The following is a 22,947-nucleotide window of genomic DNA, read 5'->3' on the forward strand; positions in this document are numbered from 1 at the left end:
ATTTTGACTTGTTAGGACAACGATGTTTGAACATCCACTCAGATTGTTTTCTCCAGATTGTTCTTTTGCTATTCAGATTTGTCTTTCCTGTACTGATACTCCTACTTCTGCCACCGAGGAACCACAAATTGTCTGTCAGAAACCTTATCCGCAGTATTCATTAATAATGAATAACACGGAGGCATAGGAAAAGAGTTAAATTACAGGTTTCCCTTGGGTTATAGCTGTTTGAATGTACATGGAGTAAAATGCAGTCTTATTATAAGTGGTGTGCTGAATACCATTCTTTGTCGATGTAATCAAGACCTTACCATGAAAGTCTTAATGTTAGCCTCGGTATAGGATCTTTATTCTATACCAGAACTGCATCATTGAACAAGACAACTAGTTTGCTTTCTTTGTAATGGGAGGTGTTTGATGACTACCTGGTGTGTTTACCAAGAATAGGTGGACATCCAAGACTGTGGTGCACGAGAGAAGGAACAAGAGGCAGAGGTAGGAGCATAAAAGAGGGGGAAAGCCTCTGTTGAGTAAGAGGAGGAAGAGAAGTCCAAGATCGAGGATCTCATGTCACACTACAACGGGGGACATTTCAACCCTGCCTACCATGACAGCGAAACACTGGAGGTCGACAGGAGGTTTGACACTTTTATATTGTGACTTTGTGTCTATTTTATCTTTTATTATTTTACCTCCCCTATCTTGACTTGGACACAGATACATTTGCATTTTGTATGGGAGTCACCACTCCGTTCATACAAGTAAAATGCATCTTGCTGTCAATAGAAACCGGGGTGGGATTGTGTGTGGATGGGATGGGGGCAAGGTCATTTGAAGTTATTGTTGTCAAAGATGGGGTGATGGCAACGTCTTGACGGTGTGATTTATAGCCTGGCTTCCAATAGTAGCTAAAATACATAGAAACAATCAGGGCTACATGAAAGATAAAGTATGTGAGTGTTCTGTCCTCCCTATACTGTGCTGAGTACAGTTTGACAGGCAGCTAAAGTCTTCCCACAAACAATCCACCGGAGACGTGTTCCTCCAACATGGTTTATTAAAAGTGTAAGAAGGTAAAACTGGAGAGAATACATAACAATGTGTCAGTGACATGTTACAAAATAAATGCAGAAACTGTACGAGCTGGGCTACAGCACGGAGTGGAATGCTAATATGAGCTACACACTAACTAGTCTAGGTGAGCAATATTAAGTAAAACCAAGTGTTGTTTCTGAACAAAATAAACCAAAATGAATTTCTGAACATGAAACAACGTAACGAGACGTGAAACACTTGCGGGAAATGACGTCACCACGCCACCCGCACCAGCAACAAACTCAAAACACAACAGTGACTAATGTTAATAATGTACCGTTCAGTCTGTGGGACATGACTGCCGGGGTGGGTAAGGGTCAACAAGCTTTTAATAATCATTTTTCTGACTATGATACTTGAATACTTATATGTAAGTATATCAACCAACAACATGTGTTTGTCAACTGTCCTCTCTCCCTCTCTCTCAACTCTCTTCCTATTTGCAGCCCCTCCAGGAGCAAACACCAGCACAGTAATCCCTACGCTCGAGAGGCCAATGCGGGCGTGCAGAGAGGCTGGCAGCAGCCAGAGGGCCGCCCGGCGGGCTACGACGACGCCCTGGAGAAGGTGCCCTGGGGGGGCTGGCAGGAGGGCAGCTGGAGGGGCAGGGACAGCATCCCCATGGGTCTCCTTTCGCCTCGGCCCGAGAGCCCCAAGTGGCTGCAGCATGAGCTCAGTAAGTGGAGAGCCTGACCTCTCATCTGCTCATTAGGGGAGGTGGTTGGGATCCACAACTATGTAATGAGTATTGTGGTCTAGGACCTGGACAGCCAAATGTTGTATCAGTTGTTAAGAGGGAGTGGATTTCATTTGGATGGGATTCCACGCAGAAAGCGGGAAGTTTGTGTCCCACCGGTGACGCATGAAAAAACGGATTTCAAGATGTGCAGTATGCAGATTCAGATCTGCATACTAGTATGTATGTCACCGATGGTCCATTGTGGTTTACAAGCACACTCCGTGTGCAACTCACTTCAGGAGCATTTTGTTGTAGTGCGTTGCTATGTGACAGCGTGTTCCTAATCCCTCCAGTTCTCTGTCTCGTTTCTCATGTTTAGACCACAGTACGTTCCAGATAGAACCTGCGGCTCAGTATGATCCTTCCCCTCCCGGACGACAGCTCTCTGAATTCACAGGTACCGTTTAAAGAACTTTCAAAACATTTACAAAAGCTCAAGGGGTCCGGTTTTAAGCTCAGGAAACATTAAAGATACATTGTTACTGAAGTTAGCGTCCATCACACTGTTGTTATGATACGTCAGCAAACAGAGAAAGCTGAAAAACCTTAAACATTTGACTGTGACACGCAGCACAGCAGTTTTTTATTGTGTTGCTGTTATAAATAAGTAAACTATTCAGTGACCAGGAAGTATTTGTTACAAAAGTAGGGACATTTTTACGGAATTCTCATTTCCTTAAAAGGAGCCAGTCTAGAATTCAAGACAATTGTAGCTGTTACTGTTTAATCTGTCATAAAGTCCTTAAAAATTAACCCCTTGATAATTGATTGAATTTTAAGAGTTTGGTAGTTGATTGACTTGTATTGACTGAACAGAAACCTTTGGTAACTCCTTTAGTGGTGTAAATATTAGCATCAGGTATCTACCCTTGTTGTATGTGATAAGACCCATTTCCTTGAGTATTGAATAACCTAGTTAATCTAAAGTGAATCTACGGTAGTTGTCAAAGCTTATTTGCCTTCAAGAAATTGTGTTTGCTGGGGTAATACACCAGACATGAACTTAGAGACTTTTTCATTTGAAGACCATCCAACTGGAAACTGATTGGCCAGTAACTGCACACTCATCTTGTGTATGTAGGTCATATGAATGTGGTAGGAGACAAGGTAAACACAATGCCATATACAAAGGATTAATAAATGGAAACTTGACATGATGTTTTATTGGTTTGACATCCACCAAAGACATAGTGAGACATAGTTATATAGTAGCATGACCATTCTTACCAATCTCCATGAGTTAATTTACCAGAGATAATTTCACTTATGTGTTCGGGGGACACTGTATATCAAATAAATATTTTTATTTTTTCAGGTAATATACTTATTTGCTTTTCATGTGGTTTCAGGTAATATGACAATGCGTTGGAGGGGAATGAGAAGGATGAGTCTATTCCCTGGTGGAGAGGCTGCCATGAGTAATCTGGGCTTCACAGAGCACGCCATCAGAGCTGAGATCGAGAGCGGTGAGACAGGGGAGAGATTCAATTTGCTTTCTGTTCTTCCTGACCAGGAAAGAATGGCAGGTGTCCTGTGTAGGAAACAAATGCCTTTGTCATCTCTCAAGTCATCCCGGGTTTTCACATCAAGTGGAGCGTCTTCAGACTGAGTTCCATTGGAGATGACGTCTTTCCTCACGTGTTTCGTCCTGTCCTTATCTCCACAGAGGAGCAGGACCTGGTGAAAGAACTGGTTGCCCTGTCCACTCGCGACAGAATACGTGCCATCCAAGGCCTCCCTATGAGCTTCGAGGACAAGAAGCACATCAGGTGGGTGTTTGATGAGGGGGCGGGGGTACTCCTTTAATCGGTTTGGCTTGGCGCAGATGCGTCACATTAGTCGGGAAGTAAGGTGTTCTGTTTGCACAAGGATAGGTTTGTTTCAAAGCTCATGGTTGTGTCATGGTTTGGTGTGTGTGTGTTTGTGTGTGTGTGTGTGTGTGGGGGGGGCATACACGCATGCACACACTCCCTCGTTCATAGACCCTGCTAATAAAAATACCTTTGGAGTCCAAAGTTTCACAGCTACCCTACAGACTTGGGCTGCTTTGACAGGTTGTATATTTCCAAGGAGAGATAAAGGCAGCTCATGACGTCGCCAAACCCTATCTATTTCCTTCCCCATCTCATTAGGAGCCAGGTTCTGGCCTTCAAGTCCTCGGAGCGTGCTCGTCAGTTCACCTGCTTTGCAGAATGCACCGAGAACATGTCGTTGGTGAGTCACACAGTCAGTGTTCCTGATAAAGAACCAAATCACTGTGTAGTGACACAGTCAGAATCAAACCGAGTGTCCTATGGCATGAAACCAGATGTCCTCATGCAACATTGTTTCCTGGTCAGGTCACTGACTCTTGGATGATCATCTGGTTGAGCAGAAGTACCAAGCATCCATGGTATCAAATGAATAGCTTTTCATGGTGGCTAATAATGACCAATAAAACAAATAAACGTTATAGTGGGAAGAGGGCCTGAGATCAAGCCTCGTGAGGTGGCTCCAAACTAACAAGCAACAGAAGTATACTTCTGGCTCCAGTCTAATTAGACCTTACACATCATTAGGTTGTTAATGGGGGGTCAGATGGCTGAACGGTTAGGGAGTCGGGCTATTAATCAGAAGGTTGTTGGTTCGATTCCTGGTCGTGCCAAATGACGTTGTGTCCTCTGGGCAAGGCACTTCACCCTACTTGCCTCGGGGAGAATGTCCCTGTACTTTAAGTCGCTCTGGATAAGAGCGTCTGCTATATGACTAAATGTAAATGTAATGTGCTCCTTGATCCTTCTCCACGTTCTGTCTTCGTTGATGTGATCAGATCAGGGTCAGGTATGATGGGAATCATAGTGTGGTTGAATAGAGGTGCTCTTGATTGGACTGAGGGTTTTTCATGGAGCCACGAGATCAGATCAAGTGCTCCCCAACTCTTTGATCTATGTCAGATTTTAATTTGACAGATTTCAGTCAGTTAGTGGAATGACAAAGTAGCATGCCTCTGTCAATAACGTTTTACAAACACATTTTACAATGCCAAATTCTTGGGTGTGCCTGATTTATCATATGCAGTGAGAGAACACAAATGGATTTGTCCCATAAATGCTGGCTGAAAGGAAAATCAAGCACACCTCCAAGGCTGTCCATTACTTCAAAGTAATTGGTCTATGGGATAGACTCAGGCTTGTCTCTTAGTATCTGCTCTGTTCAAAGACCAGCTCCTCCACCCCCCAGTCCTTCCGCAGGTGCGGCATTCACATGACCTCAGCCCGGCAGGCCTTGAAGATCTGGCAAGGGACGTTCAAGGAGATTGGCGGCAAGTTCGGGACTGGCGTCCTTTCCTACTTCCTGTTCCTCAAGTGGCTGCTCATGCTCAATTTCTTCTCCTTCCTGGTCAACTTTGGCTTCATCACCATCCCTCAGCTGGTGCATAACGCCACAGCCAGCTTCCCCGTGGACTTCCGAGGGCTGGAGTTGCTGACCGGAGCGGTGGGTTCGGTTTACGTTGCACTTTCATCCTTTTCCATTCCTAGTTTGAATACAATTGTATTCATTTATACATGTTAAGTTAGGTGAGCTAAGTTGCTTAGCTTTGCTCCTTGTAATCAGTATTACACTGAAGTACTTGAATGGTAAATATTTCAATTGTGGTGTGTGTGTGTGTGTGTGTGTGGGGGGTTGATTTGACTAGTGGTAGGTGTCAATAAATGCCTTTTAAATTGTGATTCCACAGGGTTACTTCACGTACACCGTAATGTACTATGGTGCATACAGTCACGAGACCACGGGGTCAGCTCCTACAAAATACAACATGCAGTTGGCCTACTTCTTCACCATAGCAGCCTACATGGTCTTGTGTGGAGGTGCCCTGATATACAGGTCAGTAGGGCTCTAACAACTCATACTATTCAATTGATTGTCATGAAGAGGGACAATAACCCAACTAGTTACACATTGTCTTAGTATGGTAACGAGAAATTCTGTACTCTCTCGGTTTTTGTCCGGCTGTTTGTCTGTCTGTCTGTCTGTCTGTCTGTCTGCATCTCTGTTTTGATGTGTGTCTGTCTGTGTGTGTGTGTGTCTGTCTCTGTGTGTGTGTGTGTGTCTGTCTCTCTCTAGCATGGCCAGTTCATTCAAAAGGAACTATGTCCTGGCTGACTCGACATCTGGCGGTGCCTGGACGCTCCTCTGTACCTGGGACTTCAACGTGACCAACGAGAGAGCGGTCAGACAGCGCAAGAACAACCTCCGCGTCCAACTCAAGGTGCCTGTCCCTGTGCTCAGCACGCTGCAAGCGAACGCTAGCCCCTTTCAGATGAGGGGGTCAGTCTGTGCCTGTCGGTCTCTGTTTATCTCTTCAGCTCGTCGGACGACCTTGTTTTCTTCCGTGTCGCTGAACTGTTTACCTTCTCTCCCCCCTCCAGGAGTCTCTGTCGGAGAATGCTCATGTGGCCTACCTGCCCATGTCCAAGAAGCTCAAACACCTGGGGGTCCACTTGGCCACCTGGCTGTTCTCCACGGTCCTGGCACTGGGCTGTGGCGCTGCCGTCTACTTCCTGTGTCAGTTTGACAGTAAGGTATGCAGACTAAAGACCAAAGCGCAGAAAAGAAAATATTTTATTAGCCTTAATGAAACTGTCTAGAATGATGGTATAGCTAAATTACATTTCTGGGTACAGGGAAGTACATAAAGGTCAATGATCAACGGATGCAACAAGTGCATTCCATTGTCATTTACGAGCCTTTGATACTGTATATCTGAACATCCAACCTCTTCCTGGTTAGGTAACCCAGATGAAGTTCCCAGTACGATTCCCAGAGGTCAACTTAAAGTTGTAAATGTCGCAAGAGCTTGTTGTCATTCTAATGGCTTCCTTTATCTTAGATAAACCCGCCTCACTTACAGTAAGGGCTGTTGTGTAATCTTTCACAGTGTCACACTAAAGGCTGTACAACGTGTGTGCTGCCTCTGGCCTTGCTTCAGTCCTGAATAAAGTCAAATGTATGTTTTCATTCTGAAAAAATAAAGATGCAACCATGCCTTTCTGGACATGCTTCACTCGTGTTCCTCTTAAGTGTATTGCTTTGAAGCCGTTTATTGATTGTCTTTGTCTGTTTCTTTGCAGAAAGTGTCGGACTCCAACTCTCTGGTGGCCGAGGCCGCCACTCTCCTCCTCCCGTTCGTCGTGTCCCTCATCAACCTGGTCATCCCTCTCTTCTACTCGCTGTTCAACAAGTTCGAGCACTACTCCCACCCTCGTATGCAGATCTATGCTATCATAGTCAGGTAGGTGCCCAGATGAGAGAGAGAGAGAGAGAGAGAGAGAGAGAGAGAGAGAGAGACTATAAGGGAACATTTCAAAGTTAACTTTACATCACTGTTTATACTCCCAACTACATTCCCATTGTACAGTCACATTGTCAATCTGTATTTTTCCCCAAATCTAGGAATGTCATTCTGAAAATGTCCATCTTGGGAATACTCTGCTACTACTGGATGAATGATGTGGCCAATAGCAATAGCTTCCCTGTGAGTACTTTCAGACTAATCAGTTCCATCCTATATGGTTGTAACCCACACCAATTGGCTATTTTAACCCATATTTATTACCTATCACAGTGCTGGGAGTCTGTTGTTGGGCAGAACTTGTACCGGTTGGTCATCGTCGACTTCATCTTCCTGATGTTGGGCTCCTTCTTTGGAGAGTTTCTCAGAAAGTGAGGAACATTTCTAACAAATCTTCAACTCGCATTCAAACATGTACATGTGTAATTAAAACTAAAACAAAATTGAAAATGTATAATGACAATAATACATTCAACTTGTTAAACCATAAGTAAAATGAATGTCAATAATGGAAAGCATCACTCATATAACAAGGAGACTTTTTTCACAGCGTCATTGGGACCAAATGCCTGCCCAACTTGGGGGTTCCAGAGTTTGATGTTGCTAGGAATGTTCTAGACCTCATCTACGCTCAGACATTGGCGTGGTAAATATAACCACCAAATTCTAAACACCTGACATGGAGAATTTCAGTCAGCTGATGGGAAAATGTATGTCTCCTTTTGGCAGGATTGGGATCTATTTCTCTCCCCTCCTGCCTGTGATTCAGATCATCAAATTCTTCATTCTGTTCTACGTGAAGAAGGTAGGGCTGTTGGCGTTGTGTGTGTGTGTGTGTGAGTGTGTGCATGGTGTCATGTCATGTGGTACACAATTCAACAATGGGGTCTTTTTTTTGAGACACAGACTTCATCTGCCCCTTTTACAACATCCACTTAACCCTTACACCCCTCAAACTCATTGTGCCTTCTTACACTTTATTAACAACCTATAACGCTGATTATAGGTTCATTTAATCACATAACAATTCCTACGAACCTAGAATGTTTTCACTAGGTGTTGTTGTGTCAGTTGATGTGAAGTGTTACCAGTTAAGTTAAACAAATACCCCAGAAACATTAGAAATCGCTTGAAATGGTTTGTGAGTCTTCACTTAGGTTCCAGTGTGTACCAAATACAGTTTGAATAATGCATCATGGATACGGATACTTTTGTCTTTCTCAAGGTCCCATCTCATTTAGATTTTTTTATACTTGAAAATAGGAAGTGTGAATTGTAAGACATGATTAAAACTAAATATGTTTCTGCAAATGTCAAGGTACTGGACAAGTAGCCAATTATAGTATCAATATTGAGGAGATAGAGGAACATTCTTTTCCAGGAACTATGAGCAGACACACACGTGCAAGAAAAAAGCTGGACACTTTCTCAAAATGCTTTCTACCCTGTCGCACCGAGATACAGCCAACAAGAAATTCAGGGAGCGGTCGCGTATCAGAAATCCTTCCTGAATCAGTCATCTATCGAAATGTGGTGTCATTTAGCACTGAGCCACCTCATATAAACACTCCTGGGCGAGGACGAGTTCAGCGGCGTGTCGGACTCCGATGGCTCTAAAGTGTAAGGTGAAGCCCTGCGATGGGACACCGCCATAGATCACCATGCCGAGGCCTACACGGCCCTCCTCTTGTCTCGTGGACTCGTGTTACCCACATGTGATGGGCAACGCTGAATGTTTTATGACTCTGTTGAATGGCCTAGCCGTGGGCACGAGTCCATTCAAAGCTTCGGAGTTACGTTCATATTTTTCCATGACAGGCCGAAAGACACTTTCCCGGTGATACTGCAGCTCTTCTTGCAGTTATGCAGCGTCAAATGGATTCCATGACTTCACAAAAGTACAATTAAGATTGACATTGGAATGAAACTGACACAAGCTGTAGCTACAGTATGCTTATAGACCCCTTAGGTGCCCAGTTATTATCAGTTATGACTTGTCCATCGGTGTTTTACGTATACACGTTCACAACACTGTTCATAGCATACTTTCAATGCCTCACCTCTCTCTCTCTCCTTCTCTCTCTTTTCTCATTAAGAGAGAGGAGGATACATATCTTATATCTTCTCTCGTTCCATTGGGATGTCTAGGTGAGCCTGACCCAGAACTGTCAGCCCCCCCGGAGGTCGGGCCGGGCGGCCCAGATGCAGACCATCTTCATCGCCCTGCTCTTCTTCCCCTCCTTCCTGGGAGCTCTCTCCATGTTGGCCTACACCGTCTGGAGGTAGGGGGCTTGGGAGGGAAGGGGTGGTGGTGGTGGTGTGTGTGTGTGTGTGGGGGGGGGGGGTGGTGAGGGAAATAGGATACTATTGTAGAGTCATTCATATTTCATACACAGACTCCGGAATTCTCATATCCAACTTGGCATTCATTGACCAAAATGAATTCCCAGTTTAAAACTCTCGATGATATAATTAAACAAGGTAGAATTAGTCAAATGATAGTATTGAGCCATGATGGTTTCCGAAGTGAGAATGTGCACTGCGAGTAGCTCTACGCAGCTCTTTAGAATGGGTGTATCTGCTACAGGTATTGCTCACTGGGGGCAGATCGTGCACTGAGTATGGCAAAGCCTTACCGCAGCAGCCTCGGTTCGAATCTGGCCCGGGGACCTTTGTTGCATGTCTTCCCCTCCCCCTCTCTCCCTGCCTTCCTGTCTACCTCCAACTGTCTCTATCCACCCCAAAAAGCAAGAAAACGCCCAACATAGAATCAATTAATATAAAAACCCTACGACTCTTTCCAGTCTGCCTCCGTCGAAGCAGTGCGGTCCATTCCGGGGCCTCAACACAACCTTTGACGCCGTGTCCATTTGGATGGAGAGCGAGCAGACCGTCTCTGGTTCTCAGTGGTTTGTGTGGATCTACGAGAACGTCGTCAGGAGCGAGGTCTTCTACTTCCTCATTACCCTCATCATCATGTGAGTTAGGGCCCTCAAAGTGGTTCACACTCCAGACACATCAGCTTCCTGGTTGCCCTCATCACCATGTGAGTTAGGGCCTTCAAGGTGGTTCACACCAGACACATCAGCTTCCTGGTTGCCCTCATCACCATGTGAGTTAGGGCCTTCAAGGTGGTTCACACCAGACACATCAGCTTCCTGGTTGCCCTCATCACCATGTGAGTTAGGGCCTTCAAGGTGGTTCACACCAGACACATCAGCTTCCTGGTTGCCCTCATCACCATGTGAGTTAGGGCCTTCAAGGTGGTTCACACCAGACACATCAGCTTCCTGGTTGCATTTACAGACAGGGCCTTTTTATTAACAGTGTGTCCTCAAGTTTTTTCTGGGTCTGTTGTCGCATAAGAAAAAGTAAGTCATGAAGGAAGAAAACAAAGCCCAGGGGTTGAGTGGATCATTGATTAAGCATAGCTAAACTGTAAGGTCAGGTGACTATAAATCAGTCAAATATGAGTTAATCAGTCATTTACCGTATCATATCGGCACCATAAGCCCTAGGACACACTCTTGATTGTTTCTTGTACCATAAAAAACTAAACTTGTATGCTGTCATGCCGACGTTATTACATTTTATTCACCCTTGGTTTCTTTTTGAATTTCACACCATGTTATCTGAGTCCTGCAAGTATGTTATTGTCTGGGACTTTTATATGTGGTGAGCAAGTGTACTCTACCTTCCAGCAAGTGGACTGACTCCCTTCTCACTCTCTTCTCTCCCCCACACCCCTATCTCTCTCTCTCGCTCTCTCTCTCTCTTTGTCTGCAGAGTTTTCATATACATCCTCTGGCAGATCACAAAGGGACGCAAACTTCTCATTGTTCTCCTCAAGCAGCAGATTGTTAATGTGAGTTAAGTAACGGCTGACATTTTTTAAGTCTTTGTCTCGAATAGTAGAGTAGTGCCAGAATTCTTTTGAAAAAACTATTTTATTTTTTTGACTGGTGTTTAATTTAACAATCTCAAACTGACTGTTTCTCCTGCTCGAACAATGCTTTTGTAAAAATGTGGTCTCGCAGAATGGTTTACATGTATTGTAGACTGAAAGCATTGAGACATTTTGGGGGTTTTATTTATATTGATAGAGGCAGTTGGAGAGAGACAGAAAAGTAGTGAGAGACAGAGGGTGAAGACATGTAGGAAATTAGTCACGGTCCTAGCCATAGCCCAAATGATACGCAATCTACCCATTGAGGCCTATGGCTTTGTGATTTCTTTCAACCTTTTCTCTCATGTCTTTTACCAGGAAGGAAAGGACAAGACTTTCCTGTTAGAGAAACTCCAGGCCCTTCAAAAATCAAACCAAAACAAGCCAAAACCAAAAAAGGCTAAACAGGTATGTGATAGTTATGCATAGACCTTCAGTGTGTTTCTGTAACTCAGTTCTTCTCCAACTTTTTCACTCAGGCCACACTTTGAAAAAAAAACAAAAAAACTCACACCCTCCCATTGTAATAAGATCCATATTTCTAAAACAATGTACTGGTCTTCCCCGCTGCCATCCCCCTGCAGGCCCGCTTGGCACGCGAGAACAACTGCTTTAACTTAACTTATTTAACTTATGCTAAATGCTAATGCTAATAATTTATGCTAAATAACCTCCAACTGTCAACGTGCACGTACAATCTCCTCTCCCTTCTCTTTCCACCAGTCCAAAAGAAGACTAGATGACCAGTCCAGTGGTGGACAGTCATCGTCTAATGCCATGCTCCAGGCCCTGCTAGCCCGACAACAATTGGAGGAAGAGGAAAACAGAGTAGGCTACAATGGCGCGATTATTCCCTCAGATATCTCGGTGTCCACGACATCCAGCGCCATGATGCAGGCCATGCTGACCAGGCAGAAGGCCGAAGAACAGGATGTAGCCGATTATTACGGGGCGCCGCTTCCAGGCCACAACGCAAACTCCAAACCTAGTGCTCTGATCCAGGTCATGCAAGCTAGGCAGAGGGCAGAAGAAGAAGATGCTCCTTTTGGGGCGCAGATTCCTTCCCAGGACCCCATGTCAACCAGGTCCAGTGCCGTGGAACAGGCCGTGCGCGCTCGACAGAAAGCAGAGGATGAGGAGAACTTCTTCCGGATCCCCGCTCCTCCGGAGAACCCAGCCCCGTTAGGGTCAAGTGCACTTATACAGGCCATGTTGGCTCGTCAGCAGGCTCAGAATGAGTACGATGATGGATACTGAGCTGAGCGATGCATGGGCTGTAGTGAACCGCGGGGACAGGAAGTAGAACAGGAAATGGACAGATGGGACACAGGAAATGGACAGGCAGGAAAAAGGACACTTGAAATTTAAGCAAAGGACGCATAGTAGCCAGCATAATGAGGGTGCTGGCCACCTCTATTGTTTGTTAGTTCTTTGAACTTAGAGAATGTGAAATTGTTAACTGGTCTAACTAATGATGTACTTACTGTAAATTGCTTTGGATAAGAGTCTGCTAAATGACTACATGTAAATGATCAAGCAAAACAAAACACAACTTTAGAAATGTTTAAATGAAAAATTTTAAGGTATGGAGATAACGTGCATTGTACACACTCTTTTGAGCTAATCAGTGGCTGAACCTATTATCTGTCTGTTATAATATATGTAAAGCTGTGAACTAGAGGAATGTCCAATACACTGTATAAATGTATAAATGGTAATATGTAAATAAGACAGTTCCAAAAGTTCACAGGCTATTTTGATTGGATGACACCAGACAAGAAGTGCTCCTCACCTCAAACATTGTGCGCTACTGCTGTCGTTCTCATCGCGTGCAGTCGTTCAGGCCCACAGCGCCCTCTACATGCCTGTGTGATGGGGTGCTCAATGCTGGCTCCGGCCTTGCTCAGCCATATGCCTGTAAAGCCCTGTGAACAAACAAGAAAAACAGACATTAGTCTTTTATATAGTTCATTGAGTTCATTAGTTAAGAGTACATGGATAAAATTTACATTGAATTGATGTTGTGCATACTTTTTATGACAGTGCATGCTGGTACTAAATCTGTTCGAACCAAGAGCAGTGATGATTTCTTACTCTACAGAGGCTTCCAGAAATGGCTAAATCAGGTTTAGTGGATGAAATCTTAAAAGATACTCTTGTGTGTCAACATCTTCCACCCAGACCTACTGTGAAACCATTTACCTGCACAATTCATTCCTCGTCAACTCAATTCCATTTGCCAGTCAAATGGCACAGGCTAAGAGAAATGACTGGCAACTTTGTACTGTATTGGTGCAGAAGGAAATGCACTTAAAGTCATTTATTTTTCTCAAGTACAAAGCAGAAACTGAGTCAAATACAGTGGATGCAAAAATGCAGCTGCAGTTATTTGTATCACGGTGACCAGGAATGTTTCTATGTGCAGTTCATTGTGCAAGAGGAGGTGGAAGACACATTTCATACCAGGGCCCTAAAACCGTGCAAAACTATTACTCTGTAACGAGAACCATACGGCATTCCACTGAATGAAAGTATCACTTTAATCATTGAAGGAGACAATTCACAGCTTTTCATGTTGTAGACAAATATTAAATGCATAGATGTAAATATGATGTTGGCTATATAGGCACACTTTATGCACAGCAAACACTTGAGGTTATATTTCCAATAGATCATACTGTAGATAGAGATGTAAAGCAGATTGTCAATCCATCAACACACACACACACACAAACATTATATAACATCAAATTTAGTAAGGCTATTATGGAACATAAGACCCTTGATGTGTAATCTGCTTATGGGTCAGAGGGCAAGCCGGGAGATGAATCATAACAAATATTGTTGTTGTAAATATTTTCTCAGTCCTTCCCTATCATCTGCAACAATATCTTCAATTTAACTTGCCACTCTGACTCTTTTATTGGCATTAACCGAGCTGGTCAACACTGGTCCGATTGGACTCGACTCTCCATTGATTCCAAAGCCAAGACAGTGGATTTTTTCGCATTTCAATTAAGGCGGAGATGCCTATGTGGAAAATCCCTGAAGAAATTCAGTCTGAGTGTGGACCGCCGTTTCTCTCAATCGTCTTGATAAAGTCTTGATGCGATATTGAGGCGATGGATCGATTTCTAGTGCAAATCAGCACTGCTCTTCCTCCAGAGAGTCGGGAATCTCACTCAGGTCTAAGGAGTCTCCGGGTATGGGCATTTTCCGACTGCTCCTCGGGGTCTGTGTAAACACCTCCACTGTTTTGGAGACTGAGTGAACGGAGCGTTCCCGGAGGTAGCCGAAGGCCTCCCTCGCCTGCTCTTCGCGGATGCTCTGCTCGAAGGTCTTGCGTTTGTGTCGAAACTCGATGACAGTCTTGGTGTAGGAGTTGAGGGTCGTTACCGAGGCGCCCATGCAGCAGGTGAAGGAAGCCCAGGCCATGCTAGAGATGGGAGAAAAATAGCAGAACAAGAGTGGGAGAAAGGAGTGAAAAAACATGACAGGTAATACCTTCAGGTATGCTTACATTTTGGGGGAACCAAATTTGAGGGATTTTGTCAGGAATATATCTCTGTTATAAGTTAGGCTACCTCCCTCAGCAGAGTGGTAGCCCAAATATTTTCTAAAGCAGGGGGTAATGGTTACATAACATTATGTAATGTGCTGAAGAGAATGTGGGGTGTTGTCCCTGAATAAATTGCTGAGACACCATTGTTGAAGGTCTTGCTCAACACATCTCTTCCCCAATATTTTGACCACAGACATCAAAATGGATGCGCTGAAGCCCGTGACACGATTACAGACAATCTCCACATCTGGGCCTCGTAAACTTGAAGTGACATGTAAGATCACAACACCTACCTCCAAAACTCCAAAGGTCAACATTATTTTACGTCAACGATATGAAATGAGAACATACTGTAGCTTGCATAGTACGCCTAAGGGGTATATGAGATATCCCGTTATGCAATTCCAATCGCATACGTATTGGGGCTTTGGGCGCCAAATCTTTAATCCTGCAGTAACACGAGAGCTTTGGGATTATTCATTAGAAGGGGTGATGGAATCGGTGAGGAGGCCTACCAGAAAGACCAGCCGTAGTCCCAGTTGTAGGGTCTCCAGTCGGCTGGACCCAGACTGACAGTCACCTGGAACACCTGAGTGTACATCATGTGGGCCACCATCCCCAGTAGACCTTTGGTTGCGTGTTTGTGTGTGTGTGTGTGTGTGTGTGTGTAAGGAAAGATAGTGGTAAAGTTGGGTGTTAAGAGACTTACACTGAATAACATTCTTAAATGTCTGCATGCACACACACACACACAGACTCAATACGTACACACACACACACTGTCTCCTTTGATCGTGACTTTTCAAATCCCACTAGACTGGCTTATGTGTCTACAGTCTGCAAGACCCAAAATTGAATTTTTGAGAAAGATTTAGCAAACTAACCCTTTTAACATGGTATTTTATCCTGTCTGCAACACTAACATACTGTATGTCCCAGACCAGGGGCAAATCTAGGTTCCCACTTTTGGGGGAGGGGGGGGGGGGGGCTAAGTCCCTAGCTAAAACCTATTATTTTTCATAGACCCAGCAAAACTCTGTGGTCTGGGGGCATGTTCCCCCAGATTTTTTGTTGTTGAAAATATCCTTACTTACAATATCCTTACTTAATAATCTGCTCTAGAGGGTTTTAGGAAGAGAAATGAACACATTTCGATTTAAAATGTGAAGATCTTTTTATTATTAATAATTTAAAAAAATATTCATAATTTTTTTTTTGGGGGGGGAGGCTAATGAAACTTTTGAGGGGGCTCCAGCCCCCCCAAAATAGGGCTATATACGCCCATATCCCAGACCCAACCAGAGACTTGTATATTTGCTCTTCTATTAATATACTACTGTACTGAGTTCACTTTAACATCTTACATTACATTATACAATTTTTTTTACCAGAACTTTTTCCAGACAATTTGACAGAAACTGCTAACGGAGCCCACCTCCAGTTTACGAGGTGAAATTACAATGTTCCCAAAAGTGATTTTGTCACGATAACACTTGAAGACATCATTTTTTTAAAACAATTACAACAGATTGGGATCCAGGGCCAAATGAAGACGGCGGTTCGAGGTTAACAACGTGCACCTGATAGGACGTTAACAACGTGCACTTGATAGGACGTTAACAACGTGCACCTGATAGGACGTTAACAATGTGCACTTGATAGGACGTTAACGACATGCACCTGATAGGACTGTGAAGACAGCAGCGAAGGCGTTGAGCTTCAGACCGTCGATGACGTTGCTGGAATGGCCCAGCTCCAAGCACATGAGACTGAAGCCCACGAACAGAAGCACGATGTACAGCATTTCCGAGATTACCGACAGCCACAGGACGCCTGAAACAGAGCAGGTCAAAGATTAGATCGCAGACATTCTGTAGCTTCATTGAGATACATTGCAAACATACAAATATGTTATTATGTTTGTATTCATCGAAACCAATTTTTTTAGACAATTTTAAATGAAAAAAAAAGCTTAAATCTGGAGCTATTTAACCTCTTAACTTGCTAACAAAATATCTAAAATGAAGAAACAGACCAATAAGAATGTATTTGTTCGTTATTGATTAAAAGGGACTTGTTGTCACAACCCCACCCCCTTGAGATTGTTTCCTTTACACACTTGCTCCTGATCATGGTTATCACTCTTGTTATCACTCTACTTAACCTGTGGCCTGACATCCAGTCCCTGCCGGATCGTAAGACGTAGCAGTACGTTGCGCTTGAGTGCCTGCATTTTAATTATACCACTAGTCATTCTGTTCGCTTTGCAATTTTTTTCCTTATTTTTCTGACCGGATTCCTGCTCCTCTTTTACAGCCTCTGCACCCTGGAATCCATTCACTCCCGCCTAGCCACCCTCACCACCATCACCTGTACTCACCTGTCACCAATTAATGCATTTTTTTCACCACCTACCAGTCCCGGTCTGCATTTGGGATTTGCAGCAATTGGTTAAATAGAATAACAGAAAAGCTTCCAGCTTCAAATCACTGGGATTTGTGACACTTGTTTTGTTAGTGGCATAACAATTGGCTCTGGGCCAAGAAAGCACCATGCAGGGAATCAAATACTTTATGGTATTTTTGCATCCTCATACAAGTACACCTTAAATGGATGTTAACCTGACATCCAAATAGCATTTCCTATCATTCACATGCTGCTCATTATAAGATGGCTTCAGTCAGACAGACCACTCAAATCCAATAGAGGCAGTTTTTGCTCTAGCACATTGGGAACTTCCCTAAATTTCCAATGAATCAACCAAGACACTATCTCGCTACACGACAGGTTGGACATCACATCTCTCCCTATCTCGCCTTTCACTCTGCCTGGCTATTAATCCAGCTTGACAGTTTCATTGCAAGAAGTGAACATTGCAGGTGCCACCAGTATTTCCCAGGAGAGACCCCCAGCCCAATAGCATGGACAGCATTCAAGAGAGTGAAGGGTTGAGTGCAATGGAAAGTCAAAGATAGGTTTTAATCTTAGCAGGTACTTGTGTCCCCGTTTAATGCAATGTACCTGGAGTATAAGGTAGTTAACTTTTTTTTAACTTACTCTACAAAAACATTTGCCATTTTTACCCCCAGCAATTGGTTAAATAGAATAACAGAAAAGCTTCCTGCCTCAAAGTTTCAAATGTATTAAAAGTTGTCTTGTTCTCTGTAGTATCTCAAAATGTAAATTTTGGTCACTTCCCAAATGCACAACACTAGTGAACCCAAGCACCCACAAAAGCTCACAATTTCTCCATGTCATATACCTTGTCAATTATTTCCAGGGACCTTCTGAAGGATAGCCTCAGTATATTATATCCTTGTTCCACAGGGGTGTGCCTGCAGCAACATCCACCTGCCTGACAGCCTACAGAATGTCAAGGCTGCTTAAGAACATAAGCCACTGTGGAGCTTACCTCAGGAATATGTATGAGTTTTATAACCCTAATAACTAGGCTTCTATAAATCAGTTGCTTTGACTTTGAGGTTGGTACCAAGTTCAGTGTTCAGTGTTAAAAGTTATACGAGAGAATTCTAAATAAGGGTGTTGTGCTGGTATTCAAATATGAAGAGGAATTAAACAGGGTAGAAGAAACTTCAAAGAATTGATTTTAATTATGAATTTATTAGAATTTCACACTGTGAGAATTACTAAGGTAATTAAAATGACTATACAAAAGCATTAGGATCTACCGGTCTTGGTATAAACACATCACATCACTTATAATAGCTGTAATTGTACAGCACGTAGGAAGGAGCTCCTCAGCAGTAAATGTAAGTATTTAATTGACTAATATTGGTCTTATACAGAAATGAATAATATATGATTCAAATCTTAATCAGTTCAGATTAAAACACTATGGAACTTTAATATTTGATGCACCTGAACAAAGATGAAGTCATGGTAGGTAACAAAATCAATGCAATCCCTGCATGCTGCTAGGGGAAACCCCATTTATCTTCCTCTAACTTGAAAATGTATTTGGAAAAACATTAGAATGCAGTCAAACGACTGCTTTGCTTGTAATAAAGTAATAAGACATTATCTACATGCAAAAATGCATATTTACATTTAGCAGACGCTCTTATCCAGAGCGACTTACAGTAAGTACAGGAACATTCCCCCGAGGCAAGTAGGGTTAAGTGCCTTGCCCAAGGACACAACGTCATTTGGCACGGCCGGAAATCAAACATACAACCTACTGATTAACAGCCGACTCCCTAACCGCTCAGCCACCTGACCCTCCCAATATAAATATATTTTTCATGTGCTATCATACCTTTATGGGGTTGTTCAAAGAGGTGTCTCATTTGGTCTCTCTTTTCTCTGATATCAAGTCTCAAGAGTGACGAGGAGCGTCACAGTGGGCTTGTTTACCTCCTGATGTATGCATAGATCACTCACCTTTTTCGGATGCCGGGGCCAGATCAATAAAGCTTCTGCATTTCTCACCTGGAACATAAACAGATGCGTCAGTGTCGCCGTGACCCGGTGTTGACATCAGTTTTCCCGGAATCAACGGACCACAACTCATAGCCGCCTCCCATCTGAAACCTACTTATCTATCCACCCCTGCAGGAAAGGTTAGTGGAAACCTCGGTTCTCCAAGATGAAATCTGGAATTGCTAAAGGTCTTACTTGCTGTTATCAACCCAGTTGTTGATAGAAAAGAGGGAATGACCAAAGGGGTCGTTGATAGTTTGGAGGGTCAAGTGGAATAATCGCGTGCTTGGCACTCTCAACCAAGCAATAGGGTTCACAGAGGTCGATCCCGCGGGACAAAGTTTACAGATTCATGTCAAAGCTGCTGAACTGCTTCTCGTCCAATCATCAACCGATCAGTCTAATACCACTCACTCGTTTAAGTCATTGCGACAGTCCTGCCATGGACGTTCGCCGACAGTAAGAAGGACACCGTAGCCATAATTCTTTCAAATAAGTAAAAACGTAAAGAACAGCCACCAGTTAACAAACAAGCAAATGACAAAGTCTTATGAGACCTTGTGTCAGCTCATCAAGGTTGGCTGTAACAAACACCCCTGGCACTCCTCTCTTCCTCCCCCTCCTCTCTTTTCTCGCCAGACGTGATTTATTATTTCCGTCATCTGTCGATTGCAGTCCACAGTGGCAGGATTTGTCGTAAATCGAAAGCTTAATCAGGTAGAGGGATGGTGGCAACAGCTGTTTTGAGGAAAAACTCATCAAGGCGCGTTATATAATCCTTATTAACTCAAGCTGTCTCGCTCCCTAGCTGTAAACTTCAGGCTGGCTGTTGATGAGACAAACACAAACCAGTCTTTCACTCCTGAATTGTGTGTAGGTGTTTGAGTTTGTGTGCGTGTGTATGTGTGTGTGTGTGTGTGTGTGTGTGTGGGGGGGGGGGGGGGGTACATGTGTTCTTGTTCTTGAAGTTCCTTTTATTTGGAATAAACCCCCTTTGTACAGCTATTCCCATAGTAATCCCTCAGGCCCTGGCTTGATACTATCATGACCCATCTGTTGAACTTTTCCCCATTTGAACTTTGAAAGCTTTTCTAAAACATACTGCTTTATATAGAATTCCAAAGCTCTTCATTGAAATGGTAGTTTGTAGAGCTTGTCAAGGCTAGTGGCTACCCTAACCAATATCAAAGAACCATAAACACTAGCTAAGGTGCTAGCTAACAACTAGCCAATATGGTTTAACTAACCAAAAGCTCACTGGACAAAATCCACAATCCATTCTATTCCATGTAACATGTGCGGGTGAGATTACGACAGATTGGACTCTCGCAACTGTACGAGAAAAGGGTTTCATTTGACACCTGGACAGAATTTCATCCATCACCTCTTTCTTCACATTATCTTAGCCTGGTTGCTGTGCTTTCTGTGCTTGCACTTTTTGACACCAGATGCTTTTCTTCAGAAATTACTGTGTAAAGCAACTGACTACAACTACTGTCGGAGAAATTAAGAATGTAAAGTTTTATACTGAATAATGCTGGTGCTTGGCATTACATATCAGCAGAAAGGAGAACCCCCCAAATGAACTTTGGGTAAACTAGGCTTACGTAAACAGGTTGACCCAGGCTAACCATTACCATATAAACATTCCTTGAATATGTTTAGTCTTATCTGTTCTGAATGGGCCTTTTGGTCAGCCTAGAAAGGGTCAGGAACTCTGTAAGTTTCCATACACACACGTGCGCGATACCTTTGGGATCGATCACCTTGACAGCTAATATGCAGGGAAGGGGACTTCCCATCAACATGTTTAAATGGTCTTAGATGAAGACTTGAGGACCAGACAACTTTGTATTGCGATCAGATTTGTCTCCTTGCCGGCAAGCATTTAACTACTTTCTTTGAATCAGACTACTTGATTTGATAAAGAAATTATCTTAACAACTACAGCTCTGGAAAAAATTTAGAGACCTTTTTCTTTCATTTAAAAAAAAGTTGAGAAGGCCAATTTTGAGTGAAGGACAGAAGGGTAGCATTTAAGAGGCCACTGCAAATTTTATCCTTCTGTTCCTCACTCAAAATTGTCATTCTCAACTTTTTTTTTATTAAAGAAAAAGGTGAAGTGGTCTCTCAATTTTTTCCAGAGCTGTAACTCAGGCTGTCTGGCTCCCAATATGTTAATTTAAGGCTGCCTGTTGATGAGACAAACATACACCAGTTTTTTACTCTTGAATTGTGTTTGAAGTGTGTGTGTGTGTGTGTGTGTGTGTAGTTGGTTACAGTGAAGGAGGTTTGTGATAAAGACAATAGCATAGGGATTATGACAAAGGTTATATAGGGTTGCATGTAGGACTATATGACCTACTTTGGTGAGAATATTGCCCTTTTTACAGTGATTCAAACATTTCAGTCAGTCGGGCTAACTTCCAAAAATGTATTTTGAAATCATGCACTTGTAAGATCTGAATGCCTGCAATAACTGTAGTTGAATAGGACCTTTTATTTCTTTCATTTTTTCCTCCCAAGACCGGCCAACACAATAAAAACAAAATTAAGGCATAAATGTTTATTTGATCCCATCCATTCAATGTTATCCACTGATTATGTACCGCTTTGTTTTGATCAAGAATTAAAAACTATTGAAAAAACCTTTTCACAGCCTCTTACCTTCATCATGAATGTTTTCCTCACAAGAAAACCAGATTCCAGTGTGAAACTGCCTAAAGAGAAACCTGTCGTCCCCAGTTTCCCAACTGTAGACGACTTTGTTAGGGTCTGTTTCGTTCACTCCGTAGTCAATGCAATTGTGCGTCCTGAGTTTGCTGCACTTGGGTTTCGGGACTCTCTGTGTGCCGACGCACCAGTAAGTTGTTAGAAATGCCGATATTGAGAAAAACAAAGCTAAGAAATTCAGGCTGACAGAGAGCAGTGCCCTGCACTTTCGGGTTGTCTTCATTGTCCATTAAGATCTTCGAAGCCTATTTGAACACATGCGATCACAAGTAGGCTATCCCAAGTTCATGAACGCAGTGTAAAATGTATCAAATATAGGCTAAAGAAAAAGAAAAATCTCACAAAAAATATGTACTTGGGATTTTACAAATCTCCGCATCGAAATACATCAACTTCATCACATACGTCGTAATTAAAATCTTGAATCGGCTTTACTATTGTGCCTGAATCTGCCATTTGTTCTCGGACGAAGGGTCCTCAAAGACTGTCAACGGATTTCGTGCTTGTTCGCGCAATGACATGGATTTGGTGATGCTCGCTTCAGTCTCACTGTCACCCCCCTCTCTCTGTCTCTCTGTCTCTCTCTGTCTGTCTGTCTGTCTGTCTCTGTCTGTCTGTCTGTCTCTTTCTCTCTCTCTCTCTCTCTCTCTCTCTCTCTCTCTCTCTCTCTCTCTCTCTCTCTCTCTCGCTCTCTTCCTCTCTCTTTCTCTGTGCCCTATTGTGGTTAGAAGCTGGTGATCACAACCTTTTTAAGTTACAGACAGACCATGCTCACATTGAATATGATGAATTAATGAATGTGATCGCAAAGCTATAGCCTATACAATCAAAAGGACCACGTTAGAGTTATTTCCGGTTGGAAATAAGGGGCAAGAAATGTGATCATGCATTTTTTTCTCTGAAAAGTTTAGTTTATTTGATAAGATAAGATCATTAACTTCCATTAGGCTACTATGTTCACACAGAACATCTGAACACACAAAATAGCCTACATTTACATTACATTTATTGCATACATAGGCCTACACCTGGGTGTTATTAGAAATGAATGTGTGAGAGACTATAGCCTATATTATTCCAGGCACATTCTCATTCATCAG

General features: G+C 43.1%; 2 protein-coding genes across 2 annotated transcripts; one reads left to right on the top strand and one right to left on the bottom strand.

The window, feature by feature from the left end:
- The first annotated feature begins 567 nt into the window (after window positions 1-567).
- On the top strand, window positions 568-13,131 carry tmc5 (transmembrane channel like 5). The gene is made up of 21 exons (XM_084685041.1): window positions 568-638; window positions 1,071-1,073; window positions 1,542-1,771; window positions 2,154-2,231; window positions 3,184-3,300; window positions 3,501-3,603; window positions 3,967-4,048; window positions 5,054-5,308; window positions 5,553-5,698; window positions 5,939-6,083; window positions 6,244-6,396; window positions 6,946-7,106; window positions 7,268-7,349; window positions 7,440-7,537; window positions 7,717-7,812; window positions 7,896-7,971; window positions 9,315-9,448; window positions 9,971-10,144; window positions 10,953-11,031; window positions 11,431-11,520; window positions 11,836-13,131. Exons 1-21 carry the CDS (start codon window positions 568-570, stop codon window positions 12,367-12,369), a joined length of 2,907 nt encoding a protein of 968 aa, XP_084541167.1. The 3' UTR covers window positions 12,370-13,131.
- Window positions 13,132-13,482: 351 nt separating this feature from the next.
- gsg1l (gsg1-like) lies at window positions 13,483-22,070 on the bottom strand. Its single transcript, XM_084685056.1, has 5 exons — window positions 21,782-22,070; window positions 19,076-19,123; window positions 16,355-16,507; window positions 15,190-15,301; window positions 13,483-14,548 (listed from the first exon to the last, which is right to left on the bottom strand). The coding sequence occupies exons 1-5, from the start codon at window positions 22,068-22,070 to the stop codon at window positions 14,257-14,259; spliced, it is 894 nt and encodes a 297-aa protein (XP_084541182.1). The 3' UTR covers window positions 13,483-14,256.
- Window positions 22,071-22,947: the final 877 nt, after the last annotated feature.

Source organism: Hypomesus nipponensis, chromosome 21 (assembly GCF_054491055.1).
Source record: "Hypomesus nipponensis isolate SF chromosome 21, ASM5449105v1, whole genome shotgun sequence".
Lineage (NCBI taxonomy): Eukaryota > Metazoa > Chordata > Actinopteri > Osmeriformes > Osmeridae > Hypomesus > Hypomesus nipponensis.

What these genes read in the sequence shown, in the direction of transcription:
- tmc5 (XM_084685041.1), top strand. Translation starts at nt 568, where the DNA reads ATGTCACACTACAACGGGGGACATTTCAACCCTGCCTACCATGACAGC. An exon ending in GTGGCTGCAGCATGAGCTCA is followed by an intron (nt 1,772 to 2,153) that starts GTAAGTGGAGAG and finishes TCTCATGTTTAG; the next exon opens with ACCACAGTACGTTCCAGATA. An exon ending in CAGAGCTGAGATCGAGAGCG is followed by an intron (nt 3,301 to 3,500) that starts GTGAGACAGGGG and finishes TTATCTCCACAG; the next exon opens with AGGAGCAGGACCTGGTGAAA.
- gsg1l (XM_084685056.1), bottom strand. Translation starts at nt 22,070, where the DNA reads ATGAAGACAACCCGAAAGTGCAGGGCACTGCTCTCTGTCAGCCTGAAT. An exon ending in TGTCTTCACAGTCCTATCAG is followed by an intron (nt 15,302 to 16,354) that starts GTGCATGTCGTT and finishes ACGCAACCAAAG; the next exon opens with GTCTACTGGGGATGGTGGCC. An exon ending in GACTACGGCTGGTCTTTCTG is followed by an intron (nt 14,549 to 15,189) that starts GTAGGCCTCCTC and finishes TCCCATCTCTAG; the next exon opens with CATGGCCTGGGCTTCCTTCA.